The 24,941-nt window shown below is 47.0% G+C and overlaps 1 protein-coding gene across 2 annotated transcripts; it reads right to left on the bottom strand.

The window, feature by feature from the left end:
- Positions 1 to 228: 228 nt before the first annotated feature.
- Positions 229 to 17,552, bottom strand: ETS2 (ETS proto-oncogene 2, transcription factor). Of its 2 annotated transcripts, XM_058523110.1 has the most exons (10): positions 17,404 to 17,552; positions 13,354 to 13,425; positions 10,594 to 10,705; positions 9,048 to 9,167; positions 8,491 to 8,691; positions 6,863 to 6,946; positions 5,305 to 5,529; positions 4,124 to 4,387; positions 2,267 to 2,385; positions 229 to 1,315 (listed from the first exon to the last, which is right to left on the bottom strand). In XM_058523110.1, exons 2-10 carry the CDS (start codon positions 13,423 to 13,425, stop codon positions 1,100 to 1,102), a joined length of 1,413 nt encoding a protein of 470 aa, XP_058379093.1. In that variant the 5' UTR covers positions 17,404 to 17,552; the 3' UTR covers positions 229 to 1,099. The 2 variants fall into 2 exon arrangements, with proteins under 2 accessions (XP_058379093.1, XP_058379092.1); XM_058523109.1 differs by lacking the exon at positions 4,124 to 4,387 and having other exon boundaries at positions 17,404 to 17,462.
- Between the last annotated feature and the right edge of the window lie 7,389 nt (positions 17,553 to 24,941).

Raw genomic sequence — 24,941 nt, 5'->3', positions numbered from 1 at the left:
GCTGCTACGTGAATCCCTCCTGATCTCTGAAAAGGAGTCACATATTTCCAAAAATAGTACTCTTATTTTCATCATACAGAATAATTCAGGGCAGGGGGCGGGGGCAGGTGGAGGAAATGCTGGTCGGGGAGGTGAGTTGTTGGGGAAACGGAATTGAACTGAAAAATAAAATAAGTTTTGTGTATAAACTGATTTTAAGGCATGCATAGAAATGGAAAACATATGCCATTTGTCAAGAAAAATACTGCTTTATAGCTTTTACATTACAATCAAAGGAGAAAACAGAGAGGCCATTGTGCCCCCAGATAATAACATTAAGTTTCTTATAAAAATACCCAAATGTACAAAGTCCTTGCCAGATAATAACCCAGGCAAAACAAAACAAAACAAAACAACAAAAACAGGGATTAACCCTCTTCGACCTTATTCCTGTCGGCATATTAAATGGAAATAACACACATTTTACAACTTCTCTTAGCCTGCCCTTGGCAGATTAAATGTTTGCAAAATGCTGTCTGTGCTCCTGGAAAAATGGAATAAACATTGGCTGTCTGCATTCTTATTTCACATACAGTTATATAATTATTTAAATTACAATATACAATTTCTGTTAAATAGGACTGTTAGAGGATTTTGATAACAGTTATAAGATTACAATCATATATACAAACTAACTTCTGAAACGGCATGATTGTTTCCTTGCCCCCTCCTACCCTTCTGAAACAAAGAGACCGCTTTTGCGTTTGCGATTCCTGGTTGCAAAAGGCAAAAGAAAATAAAACACGTGCGTGTCCGCGACATGCTCACTCCCTGGAGAATATCCAACAGCCTGAACCATCCTGTCACACAGCCCGCTGGAGCCAGGACGGCCTCCAGGCGCTTCCTTCTCGGCCATTTTAATGAAATAGCATCATCAATAGCGTTTTCCCGCCAGCAGGCTCGAGAAGCGAGCGACCGTGCTGCTTTGGGTGAAGAATCGCAGTTTCGGATGAAATAAGGCCACTGCTTCTTGGGGACTTTCCTGGACGTGGTCAATCCCGCCTCTCAGGGTCCTGGGAGCAGCCGGTCAGGACGGCCCCACTCACAGCCCCCCATGGCCTCAGTCCTCCGTGTCCGGCTGGACGCCCAGGATGGCGTGCAGCTCCTCGGGCGTGTACCCCAGCAAGTTCTGGAGGTCGCACACGAAGCGGTACACATAGCGCTTCCCCGATGTCTTGTGGATAATGTTCTTGTCATAGTAATAGCGCAAACCCCGGCTCAGCTTCTCGTAGTTCATCTTGGGCTTGTTTTTCCTCTTTCCCCACCGGCGGGCCACCTGCGATGGACACGCATGGAAAAGGGTAAAATTCAATTTCGCAATTAAGAAAAAATGAATGACTTACCCCCAACTATGACTCTGATGCACGAGCACCCGGAGAACCTGACAATGACCACAGGACCGCAGAGGTGCAATCTGTGTAAGTCCATATGCCAGGGCTGTTCCCTCGGCAGTTCCTCTGAGGCGCAGATGGGACAGCAAGGTGCCCCCACCCACAGCTCTGTCTGGGACGGGGCTCTTGGAGCCTCTCGCTCAGCACAAACTCCCAGGAGCCGAGGGTTCAGAATCAGGGGGGTCCAGAGACAAGGGAAACGCTGTGTCCTCCCACCTCCTGCGTGCTTACTCCGACCACCGAGTGCTTATTAATCCCACTGAGTGGGATGCTGAGCCACATGATGTTACCCATTCCTCAGTGCTGCTGCTTCCCAAGGGAATTGGGGAGGTGACGGACTGCACTCTACTGGTGCCAGAGATCAAGGGCTTCCCTAATGCCGTCCTGGAGGGCAGGTGTCAGATCTGCCCTCCCCCTCCCCACGGGGCTGGTGCAGCTCTGCCAAGCTCAGCTGGGAAGCACGGAAGCCCAGCCTGCGGGCGGCGGGGGGCTACTAGAGGCTCCACTCCCCAGTGGAAAAAGGCACATTTCCTAAGGCATTTTCAGATGGTCAGGGGACAGCCTCAGTTTACCTCTTGCGCCTTTTTATTCGGTGATGGAGCAAGACGGTGAAGCCTCCCCAATGCCTGTGTGCACCCCTAGGGGACACTAAATGTGTCTCAGAGAAGCAAGGTCTGCACCTCAAATGTCCCAACAGTCAGGAAGGCCTCTTGTAGATGTGTTCTCATCTGTACTGGTGAAGCCTTTCTTGCGCCCAGAGAACTGAATCTATGAACCCCAAGTGATGGAACCAGGCTCTAGAGCCCAGAGACTGACTCCCCCGGCTCTGGCCGTACCTCATCGGGGTCAGCGAGCTTGAACTCCCATCCGTCCCCGGTCCAGCTGATGAACGATTGGCAAGATTTGTCAGAGAGCAATTCCAGGAGAAACTGCCAAAGCTGGATAGGTCCACTGCCTGGGGAGAGGGACGGGATATACGTTTTTACAGATTTAAAACACGCAAAGGCTTTAGTTATCCTGCTGAGACAAACGGATTGAGGAATGCGAGACCCAACCCTGGACTGGGTGCCAACGTGAAGGGGCAATCCCGGGTACGGGTGACAGTACTAAATGCTTTAATGGGATAAGGCTAGCCACTGAATACGAGGTCTCCTCCACGCCTCCTGCTCCTGGAAAAGAGGTCACTGGGCCCTTGACTGCTGGGTTTGGTCTTTCTGGAAAAAAATGCAGGGCCACCAACTCTTGGCCTTAAAATTCCTCATCCTGTTTAATTGCTCCTTATGTAATAACTTTCAAGGTTTATTTCTAGAAACACCCAGTGGGCCGGGGTGGGGGCGGTCAAAGGGGCATTTCACTACAGAAGGAGGCGTGTCATGCATGGACTCCCACGGGGTAGCTTTCCTGCCAAATGACGGTGGGTAAATTGCTTAATCCAGGACCCGGTTTACTCAACAGCCATTCGGGCACCTGGGGTCGTATCCACGGCCTCATAGCCTCCGTCTGGAGAGGTTTATGCTTTGCAAAGTGCTTTTCATATCCTTTTTCTCGATTAATATTTAGAACGGCCGCCTTGTGTGGTGCTGTTTTAACGACGAGAAATAAAATCTGGCTCAGAAGCCAGGTGCCCTGCCCCAGATCACACGCCCATCAGAGCTGTGCCCCAAGACGCACGGCTGTCAACGATACGGCTTTGCTGCACAAAGCACAAAAGACAGGAGTTCTGGCACCAGGCAGATCTGGGTCACCATATGACCACACAGAGCTGTCTTCCTCTGAGCCAATTTCCCCACCTGTAAAATGGGTTAATTCCACCCCCGTGCTAGGCTGTCCTAGGGCTACCAACTGACCACATGCCAGGTTAACCACAGAGCTGACGGTCAACAAACAGTAACTGATATTGAAATGAAAACCACCAGCACCACGGCTGTTTATTTTCTTATCAGGCCCTGACTGCTGTGTATGAAAACAGCAACGGTTTTCACATGCTCTGTGTATCTCAGCACATTTCTGTGGTTCTTTGTCTTATATGACAGAAAAAAACGGATGCCTACGTACTCTTACTTTAACATATCAGATTTTTTTAAGTAGGTATTTTTTCAACCCCAGTGGCTCTATATGCTCAAACTATGGGAAAAAAGCACATTTAAGGACATAAGAAGCAATGAAAAAAAAATCTCGGTATTTTTGCTAAAGCACTGGAAATATCCAGTTCTAAAACCAGCTTTAATATTTGTCCTTTGCCTAGAATAGCTCTCACCCAAACCTTAAAAAGAAGATGGGTTTTAGAAGCGAGAGAAGGCACACAGGCTATCTGTGCTATCTGAGGCTGGCTTTGCCGCCCCTCCCGAGCCAGTTTACATTCTCTGAAATTCCTGGAGTGGGTGAGTCAGAGGTAAGGCCTCCACAGGCCTGTCCCCTGCTCCTCCTCTTCTCCAGAATAGCCAAGCACGTCCCAGGTGAGGAATCGGGCAGTGGGCGATGTTTATCCACGCCTCTGAGCTCTGGGTACATGAAAATTCCCAGGAGGCTGGCCTTTTAGGATTCAGGGATACAGCTCGCCTGGATTCAAGATTACACCCCATGCATAAAATGTGGAGTATAAGTGCAATGCGCTTCAACTAGAAACACCCTTGATCAACACGGCGAGGCGGGGCACAGGGGAGGTGACGGGGAGACCGGGGTTGCACGCTCACCAGTGAAGCCAGCCAGCACGGCTGCAGGTATAACTGGTTTGCCTTGCTCCACGGGGTCACTCCTCTCTTGGATGTAATCCTTGAAAGACCTGGCCGTCTTATTGAGGCAAAGGGACTGGCTGCAGTCGTCTTCGAAGCTGTCGAAGGAAGGCACTCGCTGGACATCCAGCAGTGATGACTGGCTGTTCCAGGACTGGAGCAGAGAGTCCGAGCTCTCAAAGCTGTCAGCCCCATTCTCGGAGGACTCGTGGTCTCTGGGCTTCCCTGGCAAGGACAACCAGGCACAAACTTTGACTCCTCCAGGACAACGAAATGTCCAGCGCCACAGCTAATAAATAACTGCAGGTTGTCTTGGGCTCAACAGCCGCATCATTGCCAACCACCCCCATTCAACCAGATACCCTGCTGGTGCAGAATCACTCCAACTTTTCATAATGCTCCTCAACTGAAGTGCTTATTCCTTATGATAAATATACCATACAACCAGTATATTTCCATCAACAGTAGAAGGGATAAATCAAGGGTAGCTTCACAGAATGGAATACTACACAGCAATGAAAAAGAACCAATGGCTGCCACACCCAACAACGTGGATGGATTTCAGACACAATGACCAAAAGACAAACACAAAAGAAAACATACGGTATGATGCCATTCATATGAAGTTCAAGAACAGGAAAAACTAATCTATGATTGAAGTCAGGACAATGGCTTCCTCTTGGGGTAGGGGATGCCACTACTGGGAAGTAGTATGAGGGAAGTTTCCCGAGGTGCTGGGAACTTCTCTGTCTCCATCTCAGTGGCAGTTACACAGGTGTATATATGCAAAGATTCAACCAGTTGTACAACCTGAGATTTGCGCACTGCACTTATACATCTCCAAAAAAAGACATGTCACATTCCTACGTTGTCTTCCCAAATATCTCATTGGGTGGGGAATCTAGCCCCAGGAGTAGGGACTGTGTCTTGTTTACTCAGTACCCTCAATGCCCAGACATTAGGAGTATGCTTGCTGAGCAAACCAATCGTCTGTGATGGTGACTTAAGTCACTTAAAACATGGAGGAGTCCAATGGCTGAACAGAAGACACATGGATAAAGAAGCTCTCACTGTCTGACTGTGGCTCCGGAAATCAAACCACCAGCCTTGTTAAAAGGAGTGCTTGGAAGCTTCCATCTTACCAGACCCGCCAGTGAGCAGATTCAGGCTGCTGCCTGGGAAGTCCTGAGTGACGGAGCAGTAATTGATGCTGATGGCGTTGAGCCGAGACTTGGGGAACATCTGAAAGTCCTGCTCAGAACCGAGCACACCAGGCGCTGAAGACGACGGACACATGTTGTCCAGGAGACCGCCTTTGGGGTAACTCTGCGTCTGCACCCCATACGGCGCCTGCTCCACACCAAAACCTGGACGGAACAATCGGACGGCAGAGCTATCAGCAACAGTTATGTGATAACCAGAGACCCTCTGTGCTCAAACCAGATTGAACGGAACTAGTTCTGCACGCTCTAGCCCTCTGCAAACCCTCGGTGGGCAGATTTTCCACTAAGTCGTCGTCTTCATTTTTTTTTTTTTTTTTTGTGAGAGGAATATCAGCCCTGAGCTAATATCCATGCCAATCCTCCTCTTTTTGCTGAGGAAGACTGGCTCTGAGCTAACATTTATTGTCAATCCTCCTCCTTTTTTTCTCCCCAAAGCCCCAGTAGATAGTTATATGTCAAAGCTGTACATCCTTCTAGTTGCTGTATGTGGGACGCGGCCTCAGCATGGCCAGAGAAGCGCTGCGTCGGTGCGTGCCCGGGATCCGAACCTGGGCCGCCAGTAGTGGAGCGCGCGCACTTAACTGCTACACCACAAGGCTGGCCCGAAGTCGTCTTCTTCTCAACCATTCATATACCCAGCCAACAAGCCTTTTTCCAAAATGCCTGCTGCTCTGGACCCAGGATGCAACGCCTCAACGTTAATATTCTTATAGCTCTGGTTTATCAAGTTCTTACACGTGACACTCAGAATGACAGGGGACCCTGGATCTTTCAGCTTCCGGGGGAACTAAGGCTCAGACTAAGGGAGTTGTCACCCAGTATGCGACTCATAAGGAGCATCTCCTGTCACCCCTCCCCATGCTGGGTGGGGGGACCCGCTGCAACCTACGGTCACCAGTGTCAATGACCAGAGGGAAGGACCCAAATTCCATGACACCTTTTTCAACTCCAAAGCTCAGAGCAAATTAGTATTGCTTTCTACACACTTCTTGTGCCTGCCACCGCTTATCTGTTATACTAGATCTGACCACAGCCATCAGCTTGCTTCTTTCTGCCCCTCGCTCTACGAATAGCCTAGACCTGCACTGGCCAATGCAGATAACGTGAGCCACTTGTGCAATGTTAAATTTTCTAGTAGCCACAATAAAAAAGTAAAAAGAAACAGGTGAAATTAATTTTAATATTTTACTTGACCTAATATATCAATTATCATTTCAATGTATAATCAATATTTCAGAAATTATTAAGGAGATATTTTATATTCTTTATTTCACATTAAGACTTTCAGATCTGGTGGGCATTATATTAACACACCTCTCAACGTGGACCAGCCACATTTCAAGTGCTCGTAGCTCAAGAGCCACATGTGGCCACCATATGGGACAGCACAGGTCTAGACTGTGCCTTCGAACGTTCCGTAAATCTAGCAGGAAGACTTAACACCAAGCTCTTATAGGACGGAATCCACTGGACTGACCTAATGAATTGCTATTAATCCACTGAGGAACTGAGTTGAGGTGGGAATTTTCTTCATATTGATCTTCTGTCTTTTCCTGGTTTTCTGAAAAATAGACACAGGAAACATAAGATTGCAAATTGAGGTTAAAACGACCCAAGAAAAAAAGTTACTCTCTGAATGACAGTTATATGGTTATTTTAGAATAACTAAATGCATTTAGTGCTTCACATTTAATCCTGTGGTGTTCCAAGTCATTCTGCTTTTTCCAAAACTAGAGAGAGAAACACATTTTTCTAATAACTAGAATAAGTTGTCCAAAATGAATGCTGCCATTGGCGAAGTTAAATTTTCTATTGCATAATTTGAAAGATCTAGACGGTGTATTTAATTCATCCATGTAGTCAACAAATAGTTAAATATTTATGAAGTAACAACTGTACCACGGGCTGGGAATACAGCAGATTAGTAAAACAGACACAGTTCCTGCCCTGGTGAGGCTTATGGTTCATTGCTTCAAATCCTGCAAATTTCTCCAGGGTGTGGCGTGTGCTACGAAAAGAGATGGCTACAGCGGTGTGGGAGTCTGTAACGGGGTACACGTGTGCCCAGGAATTTTGAAAGGGAAAAGGTTAGCGTTCTCTGTGAATGCCTACTTCCTACAAACACTTAACCACACACACACCCCCAAATCCGGACCCACCCAGTCTCACACCCCGAGTCATGGCAAGACAGTCCCAACTTCCCAATAAACAGATTCACCAGAAACTCGTCAGATCAGACTTGTCCAGGCTCAGGGAAAATTTGAGGGTCTTTAAAAATAAGTTTCCCTGGCCCTCAGAAGCCATAACTAAAAAGAGCTGGCAGATAAATCCTAAGGTCTTTTCAAGATTCCGAGTCTGTAACAGAGTTGGAATCAGTGTTTAAAATCAATTAAACGAGGAATATTTCCCTGAACTCTACAAAGGGGCTAATTTTCTTATATTTTTAACTTAAATGATCCCTCACTATAATTTTTTTCTTTTTTAACTCAATGTATTTTTAACATTGATCTCAATGCTCTTTTAAGGTCTAAATCAAGACTCTCTCTCTATTTGATAAGAGTTCTTTTGCTCAATGGCTACGTTTTGTATAATATGTCAGTAAGTAAATGTATCTACCAATTACTTCTGCACTTGTTTAAAAACATAAAATCAGAAAAATTTCTCTTTGCTGGATTCCATTTGGACTTAGGAAAATCTGCTGTAAAGTTCACAGAGTGTATCTGAAGAAAGGCTCCCTTTCCTTGAGGCTGACTTCTTTCTTTTGGTTCTGTAAGGTGAGCCACAAAACATGGGAATCCTTGGCCTCCATATCTGAGCCAACATGTACTCCTCTGACGAATGCCATCTGGGGACAGCGAATGAGTTAGTGACTAAGGCTACTGCCTTGTGGCTACACTTGATCACACACACACACACACACACACACGTACTTCAGTGAACTCAAAGTCTATAATCACTGCCCCACGTCTGACTCACTCCAGTGGCGTTTTCAGGTAATTTCCCCCACTCACTTGAAATGCTGACCCCTTAGTTGGAGACCACTGATCCTCACCCCCACCCCACCCCTCTCCCCTGCCACGGCTCTCCCTGACCATCAGCTGGTACCTTTGATCATCTGCTCCAGATGCTCCCAGAGAATGTCGCCCACGAAGTCAGGTGCCAGCTCCAGAAAGCGCTCCTTGCCCAGGTTGCAGAGCACCTGGCCATTCATGCCGAACCTCTGCAGATTTACATTCACCAGACTGAACTCGCTGGTAGCCCAGAGAAGCCACTGGCACACCTGTTGCTCAGTCCACAGCCAGGGGTCTATTGGGGAGGGAAGAAAGGACAGAACACACAAGGAGAAAAAAATGGAAGTGAGACCAGAATCACTCCTGATGTACCCACAAAGTCCAGGTGTGCCACCAAGGACCAACGAAATGAGCAAGACACCCAGGAAAAGTCTAAGCCACGAACAACAGTGCTGGATTAAGTGTTCAGTTGACTGGGGTGAAATAAAAACTGGCTCAGCTTAATGACATCGCTGCCACTCTTTGCAAGACGCCCTAAACAAAAGCTTAAAAACTAAGTCATCTCGAGCAATTGCAGCCAAATTCGTGTTCAAATTCATGCATCTGGTACAACACAGGCTCAGAAAAGCAGCTCTGAAAAGCAGCACTTACTCTTCGGGATGCCAAGGCGCCGCTGCTCCTTCTTGAAGCCGCTGAAGGTCGCTTTCAAGGCTTGGCTCATCACAGCCTTGCTGCACGGAGTTAACAGGGGCAATTCACAGTTGGTTGAGTCTAGAAAGAAACCCACGGGGACATCAGGAAGTCAAGCCGGCTACATCAGATGGAGAATTTAGGGGAGAAATCTTAGTTTCTAGGAAAGAACAATTTTGATCTCAAACCTTGACATAATTCCTTAAAAGAGTACACATAGGAGCCAAATAAATTTTTTGAATGCCATGGAGAAAATATTATCCATCTCATAACTACACTCATAAAAAACATCTAAAATAAAGCTCTAATTTTATTTCACAAAACTTCATAAAGCAGTTATGTCTAGGTAAAACTTCTATCTAAGTCGATTTTAAAATTTTTAGACAGTGAAAGAAATTGCACAGTTTTTGGTCAGAAGGCTTAAGGGATTGCAAACGCATGATTTGGAAGTTACTTCCATTAAACTAAGCAGCAAGCAAGGAGACTTCAAGTATAATATGAGCACATAGCACTCAGCACCTGTAAAGTCAGCACACTTTCAATTTTTTTTGTGTGTGTGTGAGGAAGGTTGGCCCTGAGTAACATCTGTTGCCAATCCTCCTCGTTTTGTTTGAGGAAGATTAGCCCTGAGCTAACATCCGTGCCCATCTTCCTCCACTTTGTATATGGGACGCCACCATGGCATGGCTTGACGAGTGGTGTGTAGGTCTGTGTCTGGGATCCGAACCTGTGAACCCCGGGCCGCCGAAGCAGAGCATGCGAACTTCACCACTACGCCAGCTGGCTGGCCCACACCTTCAATTTTTATTGAAAAAAAATCTCTGGATTCCCTTAGCAATCTCAAGAATGATAAATGACTGTCACATGATGGTAAGCTTACGTAAGCATATGTATTTTAATTAATTTTCTGGGCTGTATTTTCTAGCATGAACTTCATATGACAAAGTAACCTCTGGAATATTGCCAACTACAACTATCACAGTAATTGCAGAGGCATTAGCTGACGTGCTATTCCTTTAAAAAGAATAAACAATGACATTAAGAACTACAGAAGTAAATACAGATGGCTAAAGATTAAGCAAGAATAATTTGTTGCCCTAAAACTCCAGGAGGGGGATGATCTAACTAATAATGTGAACCCAGAATGAAAAGTTGGGGTGCCTTTTAACGACCACTGGTCTGCTTGGCAGAGTGGATCTGGGAGACGAAGCCAGGGTTTGCTGCAGTGTTGAAAACACCCTAACGGAAATCTCAGAGGAGCCCCTGCAATCTGTTAACAGCAGGCGTTTGCTCTCACTGGGGTGCGTCTGGCAGGGGAAGCACCAGAATCATCACGCTCATAATGAAGGAAAACTCTCTTCTCCCAGGTGCAGAGCCTCCATATGACTTTTCACACCCAAAGATTCAAGATACCAACATTTGTAGCTGATGAATCGTCATCTCTTTACATGAACTGGACTACTTAGGGAAATTGTGCCCAATTTGTCAAGTCTGAGTAACAAATTACCATGAGAAATGGAATCCAAGCCTGTTGGCACTTCTTGGAGTGTTTGCTCTTCGCTCAGTGAGGGGAAAACAGCAAACAGGGACCCATCAAAGGTGTCAAAGGCTGGCTGGCGCTGCAAAACAGATGGAAGAGAAAACCGAGATATAATACTTAAAATTTATTCAATTACCTATTTTAAAAGTGGCCCACGGGTAACCTTACCAATATACCCAGATTAAACCGGCAATTATAAAGCCACACGTGGAATCGACCAGTCAGTACTCTGAACAGACTTCTAAGATGGTCCAAGGGACCAAAAGGATCATTTAATCAACTTCACACAGTCAGAACCACTCCGAAGTCATTTTCAATGGCCTAATCAATTTAAATTAATAAATTAAATAAACAAACCTAAAAATAATAGAATCTTAGAAGAACAGTGCTGGGAGGGACCTCAGAGACCACCTGGTCCAAACCCCTGGCCCTTCTGCTACATCAGAGAGAAGTTGAGTCAGGTCGTGTACGAAAGAACAATAACCCTTGGCAAGACAGTTTTAGCTCACTGCAGTTAAAACGAAAGGCAAACGACTTGGGGCCGGCCCCGTGGCTTAGCAGTTAAGTGTGCGCGCTCCGCTGCTGGCGGCCCGGGTTCGGGTCCCGGGCGTGCACCGACGCACCGCTTCTCTGGCCATGCTGAGGCCGCATCCCACATACAGCAACTAGAAGGATGTGCAGCTATGACACACAACTATCTACTGGGGCTTAGCAGGAATAAATAAATAAATAAAATTATTAAAAAAAAGGCAAATGACAACTAAAATCAAAAGTCAAACAATGAAATAAATTACTTTATCTGGGGAAGCATTTACTTTTAAACGTTTAGCATGAAACACTTTATTGAAACTAGATTTTTTTCCTTATTAATTCCAATGGTTCACAAAATAGTAATACTTATGAGAAAATTCCTTAAAGTTTAATTTTATAAAAGTAAAGTGTATTAAAAAGAACCTCTTCCCCTAGGCATCTACTGAGAGGCAAGTTTTCCAAAGGAAATAGGTTTAAAATTAAACTCTGTACAGCTGAGAGGAAAAAAGAGGAGAGAGACACAGAAATACAGACCTCACCCTGTGCCGATTTCTGATAATCTCATCTAACATTTATGAATGAAAGAGCCTTTAAAGTAAGACTTACTTTATAAGTAACAGATAAAGTCTTGATTCATCATTGCCTAACTTGCTGAGGGAAAAAAGTGAAGAAAGCTTATATTTTTCCAACATAAGCTGGAAATCCCATGTTATGTGTAACACAATGACCCATCTGTTGAGTCATCAATAAAAAAAAATGTGTAACACATTTACAAATAAAATTGGTTTGTGTGCTTTCCTTTTAGAAATGCAGAACAATGAATGACGCATTACATAAGAGGCCAGAGAGAAGTTGGAGCTCAGCCCAAAACACTCAAGACAATGATGTCCCAATGATGCCGGAGCCCAGCCCCCTGCAACCCAGGGCAATGATGTCCAACTGATGTCCTAAGGCCCATGAGGGGAAAACCAATCAAGTACGAAATACTCCTCAGATTTATAATCTACTATAACAGCAGGGCTAATTTGGGTGAAATATCCAATCAATTTTTAAAATTCCCACTAGTGTTGTCCAGGTGACAAAGAAATGCATTTCCTTTCCTGACTGTTCTAAGTTCTTTTTATAAAACCAGGAAGCCAAAAGACAATACAAATTCTTGCTGCGTATTTCAACACACCAATTTCAGCAACAACTGTTTCTTCTCCAAATCCAGAAGTCACACGGGCGTCATCAAGTTCTTTTAATTTACAGAATTTTTCTTTCTCGAGTTGGTTTCAAACTTAATACCATAATTTCTTGTACAGCGTCTGCCACGCTGAAAATGTCTGACCAAATCGAGCAAGAAAACTCATAGCCTGAAGCCTGATGACCTTCATAAGACTCAAGAAAGGCCTGTGCCAATTTTTGGCTCTTTCGTCTCTATCAGACAAACAACCCCATAATGACAGACAAAGGAAAATGTAACTTGCCAGAGATACGTTATGACACAAAACAGTAAGCTCGGAGGAGGCTGATCTAAAATCACTGCTTCTGAAACACGTCTACCACACCACACTAAAAAACAATCAGATCTTGCTCACATATCTGGAGAAGGCAAATGGGAAATTATCAGTTTGTGCTGCTAAAGAATGTTCCCAAAAGGAATTAAGACAGAAGCGACAGGAAATTTGTTTACTACGCAGCAGAAAAGGCTCTTTCCTCTTTCATCTGTTTTTTGGTTTACATAAACAGGCTGCCTACAACCCAGTGGGCATTGCCCCTTCTGATGGGAGCAGCAGCAGCCATTGGGTCTGCCTGCCTTGTAAGTTCTTTCCCTTTAGTTCTTAAACAGCCTTCCCAACATCCAAGGAAACTCCTGGGTGGATAGAAAGGCAGCGTCTCCAGCTCTGATCTATGGAGAATCACAGGATTTTTCACTGGTAGGAGCCTCAGAAATTAACTACAAAGGCCTCACCATCTACAAATTAAATTGTTTTACATCTTGGAGGACAAGTAGAACAAACACCAGGATACCCATCTTACAGACTAGAAAATTGAGGCCCAGAGAGATTAAGCCAACAGTCCAGAGCCACACAGCCCATAAATTAAAAAGTTAAGGCTAGAACCAGTCTTCTGGGACCCAGCATATGTTTTCTCTCCTAGAGACTGAGTTTTCCAATTTAAAAAAAAATTTTTAATTAAGACTTATTCACTTACCTTGAGTGTCCCTCTGTAACTGTTAGACACGGGGGCCACCTGGTCCATGTTCTTGATTCCAAAATCATTCATCTTTAAAAAAAAAAGAAGCAAAAGGAAAATAAATAAAGAAAGAGTCAGAGAGGCCAGAAATCAAGCACATTTTGAAGATGTCTTCATTGGCTGCATCAACACTTGATTCCGGCCGAGTCTGTCAAGTTCTCCAGCATAACAGGTCACGCAAAACCGACTGCAAGGCCTTCTTATTTAAAAGGCCCTTCTCACAAAGGGTATGCTATTTAACTAGTTAAAGAATAATGCTGATTCTCCACTGAATTCCATTTAGATATGAGGCACGGAGATAATGTCCCTTTCCAGCTGGCTGCTCAGAGCCTCCCAAGGGAGCCTGGCAGGGTGAGCCAAGCAAGAGAGCCTGTGTCTTTCCATGACAGGAGTGGGAGGAGCTGCTTTTCATTGCTATTTCCACGGTGGGCTCAGAGGTGGGCCTGGGGGTGGGTGCCGGGCAGGCCTTGGGCCACCTTCTGTTTGCATGGGAGCAGTCAGCTCAATCTGGGAACCTAATGGGGGCTGCGGGGTGACCGGCCCCTGGCAGCTTCCGGGGACCAGATCCAGGAAAGCACACTGGAAGGAGGCACGGAGGCCCCCTCTCCTCTCCAAGCTGTGAGGATGCACACTCCCAGGAAGGAGATACAAGGGGAACCAGTGCCTCAGACCAAACCCTCTTGCATCGTCCCAGATCCTCCTGCATTGAGTACATGAGCTCAAAATACATCTGCTTTGCGTGTTGCTCAGCTGTGCACTTCTTCAAGAGGAAGCAACTCCCATCACGGATCTGTCTCACTTGCTTTGATACTCTGGGTTTGTAAGCAGACCTGTGCTGACCAGGGTGGCTGCTGAGCATCTGGAGCGTGGCTGGGGCACTGAGATGTGCTCTGAATGTAAAATACACATATGATTTCAAAGACCTCGTAGAAAAAAGTAAAATACCTCAGTAACAACCTCCTATTTACTGCATGTTTATATAATAGTTTGAATATACTAGGTGAACTGAAATATATTGAAATGAATTTCACCTACTTCACTCTATTCAACGTGGCTACTAGAAAATTCAGTTACGTACGTGGCTTGCAATTGGACAGTGCTGTAATAGACTGGAAACTTATTTGGGGCCCTAAAATGTAATTGTTTGGCTGGGTAGGTTATATATTAATAAGTGAGAAAGGGGGCTTCCCGGCCACGGAACTGAAGGCCTATAAGGAAGCCTTACGGGGTAACCCATAATTGCCCACCCCCGTGGTCTCCAATGGGTGCTCCCACCTCTTACAACTAAGAACTTTGAGTAATTAAAATATTGTGCAATTGATGGAACTTACTGGAGGTGGCAAACAGCATATTTTCCCGTAACCAGGCTGAGTTTGTGCTTTCTTGTTTTTTCGCTATCATCAACAGTATGGCTAAACCAGAACTCCCAAGAACGCAAGCGCGCGCGCGCGCGCGCGCGCACACACACACACACACACACACACACACACACACACACACACACACCCCTTGGCTAGAGAGGCAGCATGGGAGGAGAGTTTCTGCCGCAGAGGGAGTCCAGAGGCATTGGAGAGGGCTCTTAAAACCCTCACTGTGGGTAACCATCATGGTGGCCAGGAGACACTGGAAAGCAGTGGCAATAAATAACAGCCCTATTCGGGGAGGGCAGGAGAGGGGTTGTCCTGGATCACAAGAGGCCACATTTGCTCAGAACCTCCACTTGGTGATCAAGAATCACTCTGCACTACTACTGTTGGCTGCCCTGACAGAATCCTGCTCCCTAAGAGCTAAACCCAAGCTGGGGGGTCACCCATTCCCACCTCCTTGACAACCCTGACAGGTGGATGTTATACCATCTTACAGTGAGGTAACGGAGGCCCAGAGATCTCTGGTAACTTGCCCAGGATCACACAGCTACTGCGGGGGCTCCTCGGGGCAGAGTGAGACCAAATCCCTGTGGAGTATGGCCCTAATCCTGAGCTCCTCCACATGCCAGGACAACCTGAAAGGTAAGGAATGGGCCCTTCCCCCACATCACTACAGAGCAGAGATAGCATATAGATATGATTAGAGCAGGCCCCGCCTCACTCCTCTTCACCATGTGAAATGCTCCTTAATTTAGAGCTTCATGTCATTTGTCTGGATGAACTAGGTCCTATTACCTGTCGATTAAATACACAAGCCTGCAACAGAAGACCAAAATGAAAAAACATCTTCACTGTTGCCAATCACCCATCCAGAGCGCAGTAGGACAGCACTTTCTCTGCATCCTGTTTGCAGCCAGCTTGCTGACTTTATTCTATGCTTTCCAGCCTCACAGAGATGGGCAGAGAATGGATGCCGAAGGAGGTGGAAAAGCTTTGTCAGGTTTTTGTGGACAAATACCAGGAGAAAAGGCAGTCTACCCCTCCCACATAGAGAGCTGTAATTACTAGCTACAGAATAGAATTCTTCTGTTGTCCAGCTTTTAATTTGTTTCGTAAAAAACACGTAGAATCAAAGTGTTCTACCAACGGTTTCAGGCAGACGGCACTAACCAAATTTAAGTTCACTTATTTCACTCATCACGGTTCGTTAAGGTGGCAGACAGGCCAAGTTTCTCACATGAATCAATTTCAGATTTGGATCCTTTTGGTGTTGCTTTGGAACAAAAAAAGAAAAAATGGCAGAAATATAAGGGCTGAGAATTGTTAAATTTTAAAACAAGAAGAACTTGCCAGACAACTGTATCCTTATTAGAACAAGTGATCGCTTATGTGAGATTATGTTTGTATTTAGGTAAATTTGGAAAACAAAAACAAACCTGAAATGCATTTTTGAGGGTTGCTTTGCTTTTTCCTTTGAAAGTTATCAATTTAGACAGAGGAATGACTAAGTCCATAAATGAGTGTTTCAATATTTCCCTGCAGGACGCACGGGGCTAACATTTACTCTACTGTGATATTACTCATAATTTTAATAAACCTTCACTTGGAGATTTATCTCCCTGACTGGTGGTGGTGCGGCCAGGTAGAGAGTGAACAGGCGCTTCCATTGTCCGGAATAAACATAATCTCTTACTGGTGAATTAAAATAAATTACCCCTATCTCCAAAGGGGACTGCTCACTTCTTTACTTTCTAAATAAGCAGTACGTCAACTACTATTTTAGGCTACCCTGAAATTGAATACAGGCCAATATAAAAAAGTCTCGTGCTTAAAAACATAAAATAAAACCCTACACACGCACAAACGCTCACTGTTATGCCTTCGTTCAAAATGCTTTAAGAACGGGAAAATAAAGGCAGCCCTGCGCATCCACATCTCCATTTCCGACAGGCTCCTCATGCTCGCCTCGCAGGACCGAGGGGCCCCGATCCAGAAGTCCCAGCTCACCCTCAGGGCGCCTCCCTCGCCCGCCGCCCGGCCGGGCCCAGGACATGGCCGAGCAGGTGAGCGGAGGCCCCGCGCGTTTTTGGCGAGCCGCAGCCTCTCAGGTGTTTTAGGCGCCGGGCGCCCCAGATCCACCCGGGCCCGGCGCGCTCCAGTAAGTCACCAGCAAACCCGGGCGCGCCGGGGACCCTCAGACACCCTCTCCTGCGTCCCCCAGCCCCCGTGCGAAATCAGGTCCGCGGGGCACCCACTGGCAGGAGGCCCCCACCAGGCCCGCGTTTCTTTTTAAAAACAAAAGCAAGTGAAACGAGCAAGCGCGCCCCGCCCGCCCCAGCCGGCTCGGCGACTCCGGGGCCGCGGCCCAAGTTCGCGGGGGTCCGGGCCGGCTCCGCGCGTCACGGCCGGGCCCACCCCGCGCCCTGCCCCGGGCCACCTGGAGCGGAACGGAACCCGGACGCGCGACTCCCGAATCCTAGGAGTAGCCGCCACTCCGCCTTGCCCCCAGCTGCGTCCGGGGATCCGGACCTCGGCGCTACCCACCTCCCCCGCCCGGGTTCTGGGTCCCCGCGGACCCCCTCGCCCGCGCCTGGCCGGCTGGCACCTCGGCCGGCCCGCCCGCCCCGGATCCCGCTCTTACCGCGCCGCTTCGGGCAGGGCCGGCGGCTGCTCCCGGTCCGGGCTCCACGGGGCGCGCCGGGCGAAGGCGAGGGCGAGCGCGGCGGGGCGCGGGGCCGAGGGCGCGCGGGCAGGGGCGCTCCGGGACGCCGGGACGCGGGCGGGCGGCTCCGGGCGCTCGGGGCTGCGGCTACGCTGCGCTCCGCGCCGTCGCTGGAGGAAGTAACCGGCCTGTCCCCTTCGCGGCGGGCTCTTCAGGAGCAGGGGGAGGAGGGAGGCGAGACGACAGAGGGGAGGGAGGAGGAGCTGAGGGGCAGGGGAAAAGAGAGCGGGGAGGGGAGGAAAGAGGAGGGGAGGGAGCGAGAGGAGGAGGAGGGGAGGGGAGAGAGGAGAGGTGGAGGAGGGGAGGGGAGGGGAGCGGGGGGGCGGAGCCGGCTGCTTCCGGCCGGGACCTAGCTCCGCGCCCGCTGTCACACGGCTCTGTCCCTGGCCTGCTGTTCCAGGAACGCTGTGCCCCTGGGGACTCGGAGGCCTGGCGCCCTGTGCGATCGTGGGTCCCGGGAGGTCGGCGGAGAGTCTCTTCTTGGAGCATGCGGTCTCCTCCCCTTGTCCTGAGGCTTTAACACCAAACGTGCCTCTCAGATTCGGCAGGAACGGTGTGGTGGTGCTGGTGGCACCGAGTGGCCGCAGGGCTTGGGAAATAAGGGGCTTATTCTGGCCCCATTCTTGGGTCGCCTCCTGGGCTTATGATTTCTGATCACTCTATCAGGAAAAGACTCTAAATGAGATGATAAATGTACGAACCGGGCCCTTTGCCCACCTTTGCTTGGGCGAGGGGTCCACCCTGCTCCGGGAGACCGCATTCCTACAGCCTCCGGGTGCGTGGCACCCCCTAGAGTTGAGCGGTGCCTTAATAGAAACCAGCCTGGAGTGGGCTTCTCTGGGCTAATCTTGATGATAATTCTCCCAGGCGTTATTGTTCTCACTTTAAATATGAGGGAGTTCTGCCGGCCCGTGGCTTAGCGGTTAAGTGCATGCACTCCACTACTGGCGGCCCAGGTTCTGATCCGGCACGCAGCGACGCACCGCTTCTCCGGCCATGCTGAGGCCGCGTCCCCCATACAGCAACTAGAAGGATGTGCAACTATGACATACAACTATCTACTGGGGCTTTGGGGGCAAAAAAAGGAGGAGGATTGGCAATAGATGTTAGCTCAGAGCCGGTCTTCCTCAGCAAAAAGAGGAGGATTCAGCATGGATGTTAGCTCAGGGCTGATCTTCCTAACACATACACACACACACAAAATAATAAAAAAATAAATAAATTAAAAAAAATAAATAAATATGAGGGAATTGAACCTCAGGGTAAATAACTTGCTGGGTCATAAAACATATAAATGGGAAATCCAGGGTTGAAACTCGATTTTATCAGGCTCCCAACCATGGGAAACTGCCACCCACAGTGCCGGTTTCCATTTTTAGCAGAAAATGCTTGAAGGCATGGCTAGAAATGTGTGCATTTCCTATTCAGATTCAGGTCAGATTCTCAATATTTGAGAGGAAAATTTATTAGATTCCTGAAAGTGGGCATAAAATCAAATAGCTCAGCTTAGGCATGGCGGTGGGACTGAAAGTTGGCGCAGCTCAGGGACTGCGGAGCCGTGAAGGAGAGGAACTGCCTCACTTCCTTGTTACCAAGGTTCCTGGTTTCCATGGCAACCCGAAATCCGGCGCGATCCCGATAATTGAGATAACATTGCACGTTAATGTTTCTAGGTGCCTGAGGGTCTCCGGTGTCACCGTTGTATGAGTCAGAGGCTGGGTCTATGCAGCTGAAACAACCGGGAGCGCTTGCAGGGGGTTAATGTTTCCTGGAGGTGGAATTGATTCTGATGGCTTCTCTGTGTCTGTTCAGGCCCGGATCAAAAATCATAGATAGGTCAAGAAGGAGTTTCACAAATGAAATACAGATCCATACTAAGTTACCATGGAATCGTGAAGAGTACTTTTTTTTTTAACTGTAGCAGAAAATAGTAACTCATCTGGGCTGCAGTTTCAGCTAATAGAAGGTCTTTTCCCCCAGGCTTCTCACACAGCCCTTCACAGTGTCTGAGACGCTTGCATTAGGTCAAGTTCAGTCGCTCAAGTGGGATGGTCTTGTCCACAGCACCTGCTCCCGTGCCCATGGGTGTTCACTGCGGGATGCTCAGGGGCTCCCTGAGTCATTGAGGTCCACTGACTCTTTGGGATGGCATCACTCCTACTTGAGGGGCTGGTGCAGGCTGGGGGTTGGGAGGGGTGCTTTGCTCATGCTGGGCCGTTTCCAACATGTCCAAGCAGAAAGAGGTCAAAAGAAGAGAGCACAGGGGTTTGGAGACAACCCCTTCCTGACAGTCAATTTTTCTTCTGCTCGAACTCAAACCTGGGGTCAGTTCTCTCTGTAGAAGAAAAGGTGATTACGGAACCTAGGTCATAAGGCTGTGATGACCATTGACATGGAACCGAAAATGTAAAGGATTTATCAGAATATTGAGCCATGGAAGAGAGGCTCACAATGATAGAGCGATCAAGGTTTTATTGCAATCTTCCCTCTGGGATCATTTTATGAAAAACCCTTTGAAAAAAATATTATATGCATGAAAAAAAAATCATCCCTACTCTCTCAGATGGAAATGTGTGAAAGCCTGTTGAGAATGGTCTGGCCAGAAGCACAAATGGCAGAGCTGAAAGATGCACGGGGCCAGGCAGAGGAAGCCAGGGTCACACAGCAGCCTGGGCTCTTGTCCCCCACGCAAGCCCCTGTCACTCCCTGCCTCCCCTTCTGAGGAGGCCTGGGCTCATCCAAGCAGCCCCCTGGCCTGGGGACCTACGTGGTGGCTGATGTCCCTCTACGCTTGGGTGGTCCCATGCTCGTGATAAAATGGCTTATCTTAGTTTTGGGGCGATGTTGGGGTTTCTAACATTTTTAAGCCTTCCTGTTATTAGTCGGTTTCCTAGTTACTCAGCAGAACTAAAACCTGGCCTGGCTGAAGCTGGCGATTATTCATTGACTATTATGGCTTGATTCACAAGGAACACCGAGCTTTACAGTAAATTAAACCTAATAAAAGTACCGCCCTTGTGCTTCAAGATCAAAAGTCGAAGGTATTAGAAGGAAATTAGAAGTCAGAAGGCATGCAGGGTGAAATGCTCAGATGCACCATGTCAAGCTGAGTTTAAGAGCAATCTCTTTTCCCTTAAGAAAGAGAGAAGCTCATAGAAGGGAGGAGGAAAGAGGACATTACAGTATAACGTATGCATTATAAGTACTAAATGTCCAGAGAGTAAAATGCAGATAAAGAGTTTTTTAGAATCCAGACGTAATTATTAAGAATGATTAGCTTATCAAGTCATCCTGTAAAAAAAAAAAAAAACAGCAAAAACATTTCCTTAGAAATACCTCTGTATTTACCTTGAAATCCAAATCAATAGTTAACACACAGTTCGAGGTGGTCTCCAGTTGCAAACTAAACAGAGGTCATTTGGTCTGAGGTATATCATTTATTCAGCAAACACAATGTCAGCTGTTGAGAAGACCAAGATGAGTAAGGCTTAGTCCTTGTCCTCGAAGAAGTAAGAATGTAGTACATGGTACTGTAAAAATCACACACAAATGTGAGACTTTGGAAATCCTGGAGGTGGGGGCCGGGGGAGAAGAAAATATACTTAGAGATAGAAATAGTTTAATTCATGCATGTTCTGCACCTGTGTTTCCTTTGCTGACCATTCACCCTGCAGTCGCTGGGTGGTGTCTGGCAAGTAGCAATTATTCCATTGATACATGTTGGGGTCAAGAAACAGATAAAGTCAAACTTTATAACCCCCATTTCCCCCAGCTCCAAATATTCGTACAACATGTATCCTATCCAGCCGGCCCTCCAGTCTTGCCCATCTGCTGGTGGCACAGGTACCAGGAACCCCAGGCAGACCTAGGGTCATCTAGCAGGCTCCCCGCCTCCTGACAGGGTGGTCACAAACTATGCAAGAGCAGGCAATGTCTATCTTCTTCTTTAAGGTTCCTCGGCATAGGACTATCCTAAAGATCAAATACTTTTTCTGATGTCTCATTGTAATTTCTTCTGCTTGTTGGCAGCCTCATTTGTCCCTTGGGTTCCCTGTGGGCATGAAGGCATCATAACTAGGTGAAGCCTGTGATCTTAGCCTCTGAAGGGCAGCCCTGGGGTCAAATCGCAGCTCAGCCTTTTGCTAGCTGTCCAGCTGTGGGCCTGGGGGAAGTGACTTAGCCTGTCTGGGTCTCAGTGTCCTTCTCTGTCAAGTTTGCGTAATAGCAGTGGTTCTCTCCAAGGGCTGCCTGCGGATTAAATGAGTTAATGTTTCTTAAGCACGTAGAACAATGCCGGGCGCATAATTAAGTCTAAGTCTAAATAGGCAGCGGCTCCCCTGGCCCTGGGAGGGCGCAGTCCATCAACCCTTCAGTCATCTCTGATCGTTGTCCTGTTCTACACTCTGAGCAGAGTTTGGTTCACAAGAAGATTGAGGCCAGTGCTGTCGATAGGAGCACATGCTTGCTTTCACTATAATTCTCTTTGCCTTTGATGGTAAGAGACCACGGAATGAAACACTGAATTTTAAACTTGGAAAAAACCATAGAGAGTTGACAAGTGAAATCAACTCCTGTTTTTATAAAGAAAGTGAGGCCCAAGGAAGATCAGTTCTTTGCCCAGTTATGTGGCTGTTTCCTGGCGGGGCTGGGGCCACCGTCCAGGCCTTGCATGCCCACTCCCTCTTTGAAGGAGTCATTTTCCCTTATAAGGCAATATTCTTGGACTATATAAACCACCTTCAAAATCCACCATAATATTAAACTGCGTGATGACATGCTGTAGGCAAGTCTGAACAACAAAAATAGTAAGAGGGACCCGTTGTAGTCTGTAGAATTGATAATCCCTAAATAAGTGTGTTTGAAGTGTGAGTCAGGCTCGTATAGATAGATGATTCTGTAGTAGTTGTGTGTGTCTCTTCTGAATCACAGAATGATTCCCACAGTATGCACCGAATTGAATAATGCTCAGAGTATCAACTTCATTATTTGTCTTGCAGACTGGAAAACCGAACCCCGAGTCTTCACACATACCAAGAGTTAGTCATGACTGTGCCAGTCAGTCTAGCAGATGATTAAGTAAGGTTAATTTGCATGCCACTTTTGGTTACAAAATAAAACAGATTAACATTTTAAGGTTAAATAATACAACAGACTTAAGCAGGTGTGTGAATTAATCACTAAGACGCTGGAATATTTACATTACATCCAATCTTTGGAGGAATGGCTTTCCAATTTCTTCAAGATTTGTTTTCCCCACTTTTTTACATTTATGAATTTTTGTGTCTATGTCTATTTCAGACCGACTGAGCTATCAGTACTTCTTATTTATAATTGTTGCATAAATCTCCTCTCTTCCTGTGCTGTGCTCCAAGTCGTTGCTTTCTTTACCTCTAAATGCCAAACAGTGCCACTTTGAAAATGTCTCTTTGGTTCAGGTTGAGGACTAGGAGGAAAGCTAACCTTCCATGCTTAGTTATCAAGGAAGAGAACCACCAGCACTCATCTTCTGGAAGATTCTCACAGAATGGCGTAGGAGTTGCCCCACTTGTCTTAGCAAAGAAACACCCCTTTAGTTGCCCCCATAAATCAAAGCAGAGCAGAGCTGCCTGGCAGATACATACTCTAAGAATACCTTAGCAGGGACACACTCCACCTCCCTCCATGGCTAGAGTAAGGATAGGTGCTAGCACCAAAGTCCCACTCAGCATCTTGACATTCTTACTAATTGTTTTAAACAAGAGGCCCATTTTCATTTTGCACTGGGCTCTGCAAATTACATAGCTGGTCCCACGTGGGACGTTTCTCCCAGGGCTTTCTCCATGTGCAGGGAGCCAACTGGCACTTCTGTCACACAGAGCACATGGCAGACAGTTAGCTGTCAGCTGCCTGCTCCAGAGGCAGGTCTGGGCTCTGTGTCAATCTCATTTGGTCTCTTCAAACGATCCTTTCTTGTTTGACAATGGAAGTTCAAAACGCAGGTTTCAAAGGCTCTCCTGGCTGGGCATACATACTTCTATTTGTGATTATTACCATTTTTTAGAAGTCACAAAAGACCATTGTGTTGTATGTGTGTGTATGTGTATGTATCTATATGTGTGCATATTATACACACACGTGGACACCTTTATTCTCGGAAGTCATCCATGTTGTAGCATGTATCAATACTTCATTTCTTTTTGTAGCCAATATATACCTTTAGTATATCCAATGATCTGATTTCTGTTTGCAAGTACCTGTGGAACTGCTGGCCTGTACAATGAATCTTGCAGCATCTTTAACACCCAGAGGGGGGAACCCCTGATGTTCTTTTCCTGGGCCAGCCTGGGCTGGGGAGGAAACGGCAGAGCCACGCCGGGCAGGAGGGGCTTGGGCTGCACCTGACAGCCCGTTATCACCAGATTCGACTCAGGTCCCACCTATTCTCCCACAGTGGCCCTCCTGGCAGTTGGCTACCCCAGAAACAGCCAGACCTTCCCCTTGGGAGGGAGACAAAGGAAGCCCTTTCCCCCTCTGAGCTTCAGCACCTGTGTTTCTCAGTATCGAGAAGAATGTTTGACTAAACTTAGCATTTGTACCTCCTAGTTTCTTTATTTGCACCCTACACTTTGAAGTTTGTATAGAAAAATGAGTAGATTATTTCTCTGCAGGAATCACTGGCTCTAGTTTAGGGAAAAAAGCAACTATTTGACATTTATTTTATTTATTCATTCATTCGTTCCAGTTTAATGAGATACAGTTGACATCATTTGATGTTTTTAAAATGATTCTTCAGTGTGATTTGTGAATTTGAATACTTATACTCATTTCTAAAGACTTCTAGACCTTATATCTGTTTTCAACACAGCAGCCAGAGGGATCCTGTTAAAAGATCAGTGGGACCTGTCCCTTGTCAGCTAAAACCCTCCAGTGGCCCCCGTGTGACTCAGAGGAAAAGCCCTGGTCCTCCGAAGGCCCCATGACCTGGCCTCCCTCCATCTCTGTGATCTCTCCTCTCGCCTCCATCCTGCCGCCTCTCCAGGCACCAGCTGCTGGCCTCCCCAGACACCAGGCAGGCTCCTTCCTTTCTTGCGAAAGCTCTTCTTTAGACGCCACATGGCATCTTCCCTCCCTTCCTTCAGATCTTTACTAAATGTTCTGCTGAGACCTTCCCTGACCCCCCATCTACAATTTCAACCACTCTCAGCCTGAGCCAGCATGATGGTTTTTTTTTGTTAAGTCCTCATCATTATTTAACATTCTTTATATTTCGCTTTTTTACCCTGTTACTTCTCTACCCCTCCAGCATGATTTCTGCTCCATTAGGGCAAGGATTGTGTCTGTTTTGTTCACGACTTTTCTGCAATGCTCAGAACAATCCCTGACACAGAGCACTCAAATATTTGCCGAGTAAATGACACTATGAATTCTGGGGATGGATTTTCATCACCTTTCCAACAAACATATAAAATGTTGGTTAG

The sequence above is a fragment of the Diceros bicornis genome, chromosome 27, assembly GCF_020826845.1.
Source record: "Diceros bicornis minor isolate mBicDic1 chromosome 27, mDicBic1.mat.cur, whole genome shotgun sequence".
Classification (NCBI taxonomy): domain Eukaryota; kingdom Metazoa; phylum Chordata; class Mammalia; order Perissodactyla; family Rhinocerotidae; genus Diceros; species Diceros bicornis.
Note: the sequence above shows the minus strand (reverse complement) of the source record. Positions and strands in the feature narration are given on the sequence as shown.

Bases quoted from the DNA above. Each gene is read 5' to 3' on its own strand.
- ETS2 (XM_058523110.1), bottom strand. From the start codon at position 13,425: ATGAATGATTTTGGAATCAAGAACATGGACCAGGTGGCCCCCGTGTCT. The intron at 6,947-8,490 runs GTACCAGCTGAT...TCTATTTTTCAG, and splicing joins TCTGGAGCAGATGATCAAAG to AAAACCAGGAAAAGACAGAA. The intron at 1,316-2,266 runs GTACGGCCAGAG...TGTCCATCGCAG, and splicing joins AGCTCGCTGACCCCGATGAG to GTGGCCCGCCGGTGGGGAAA.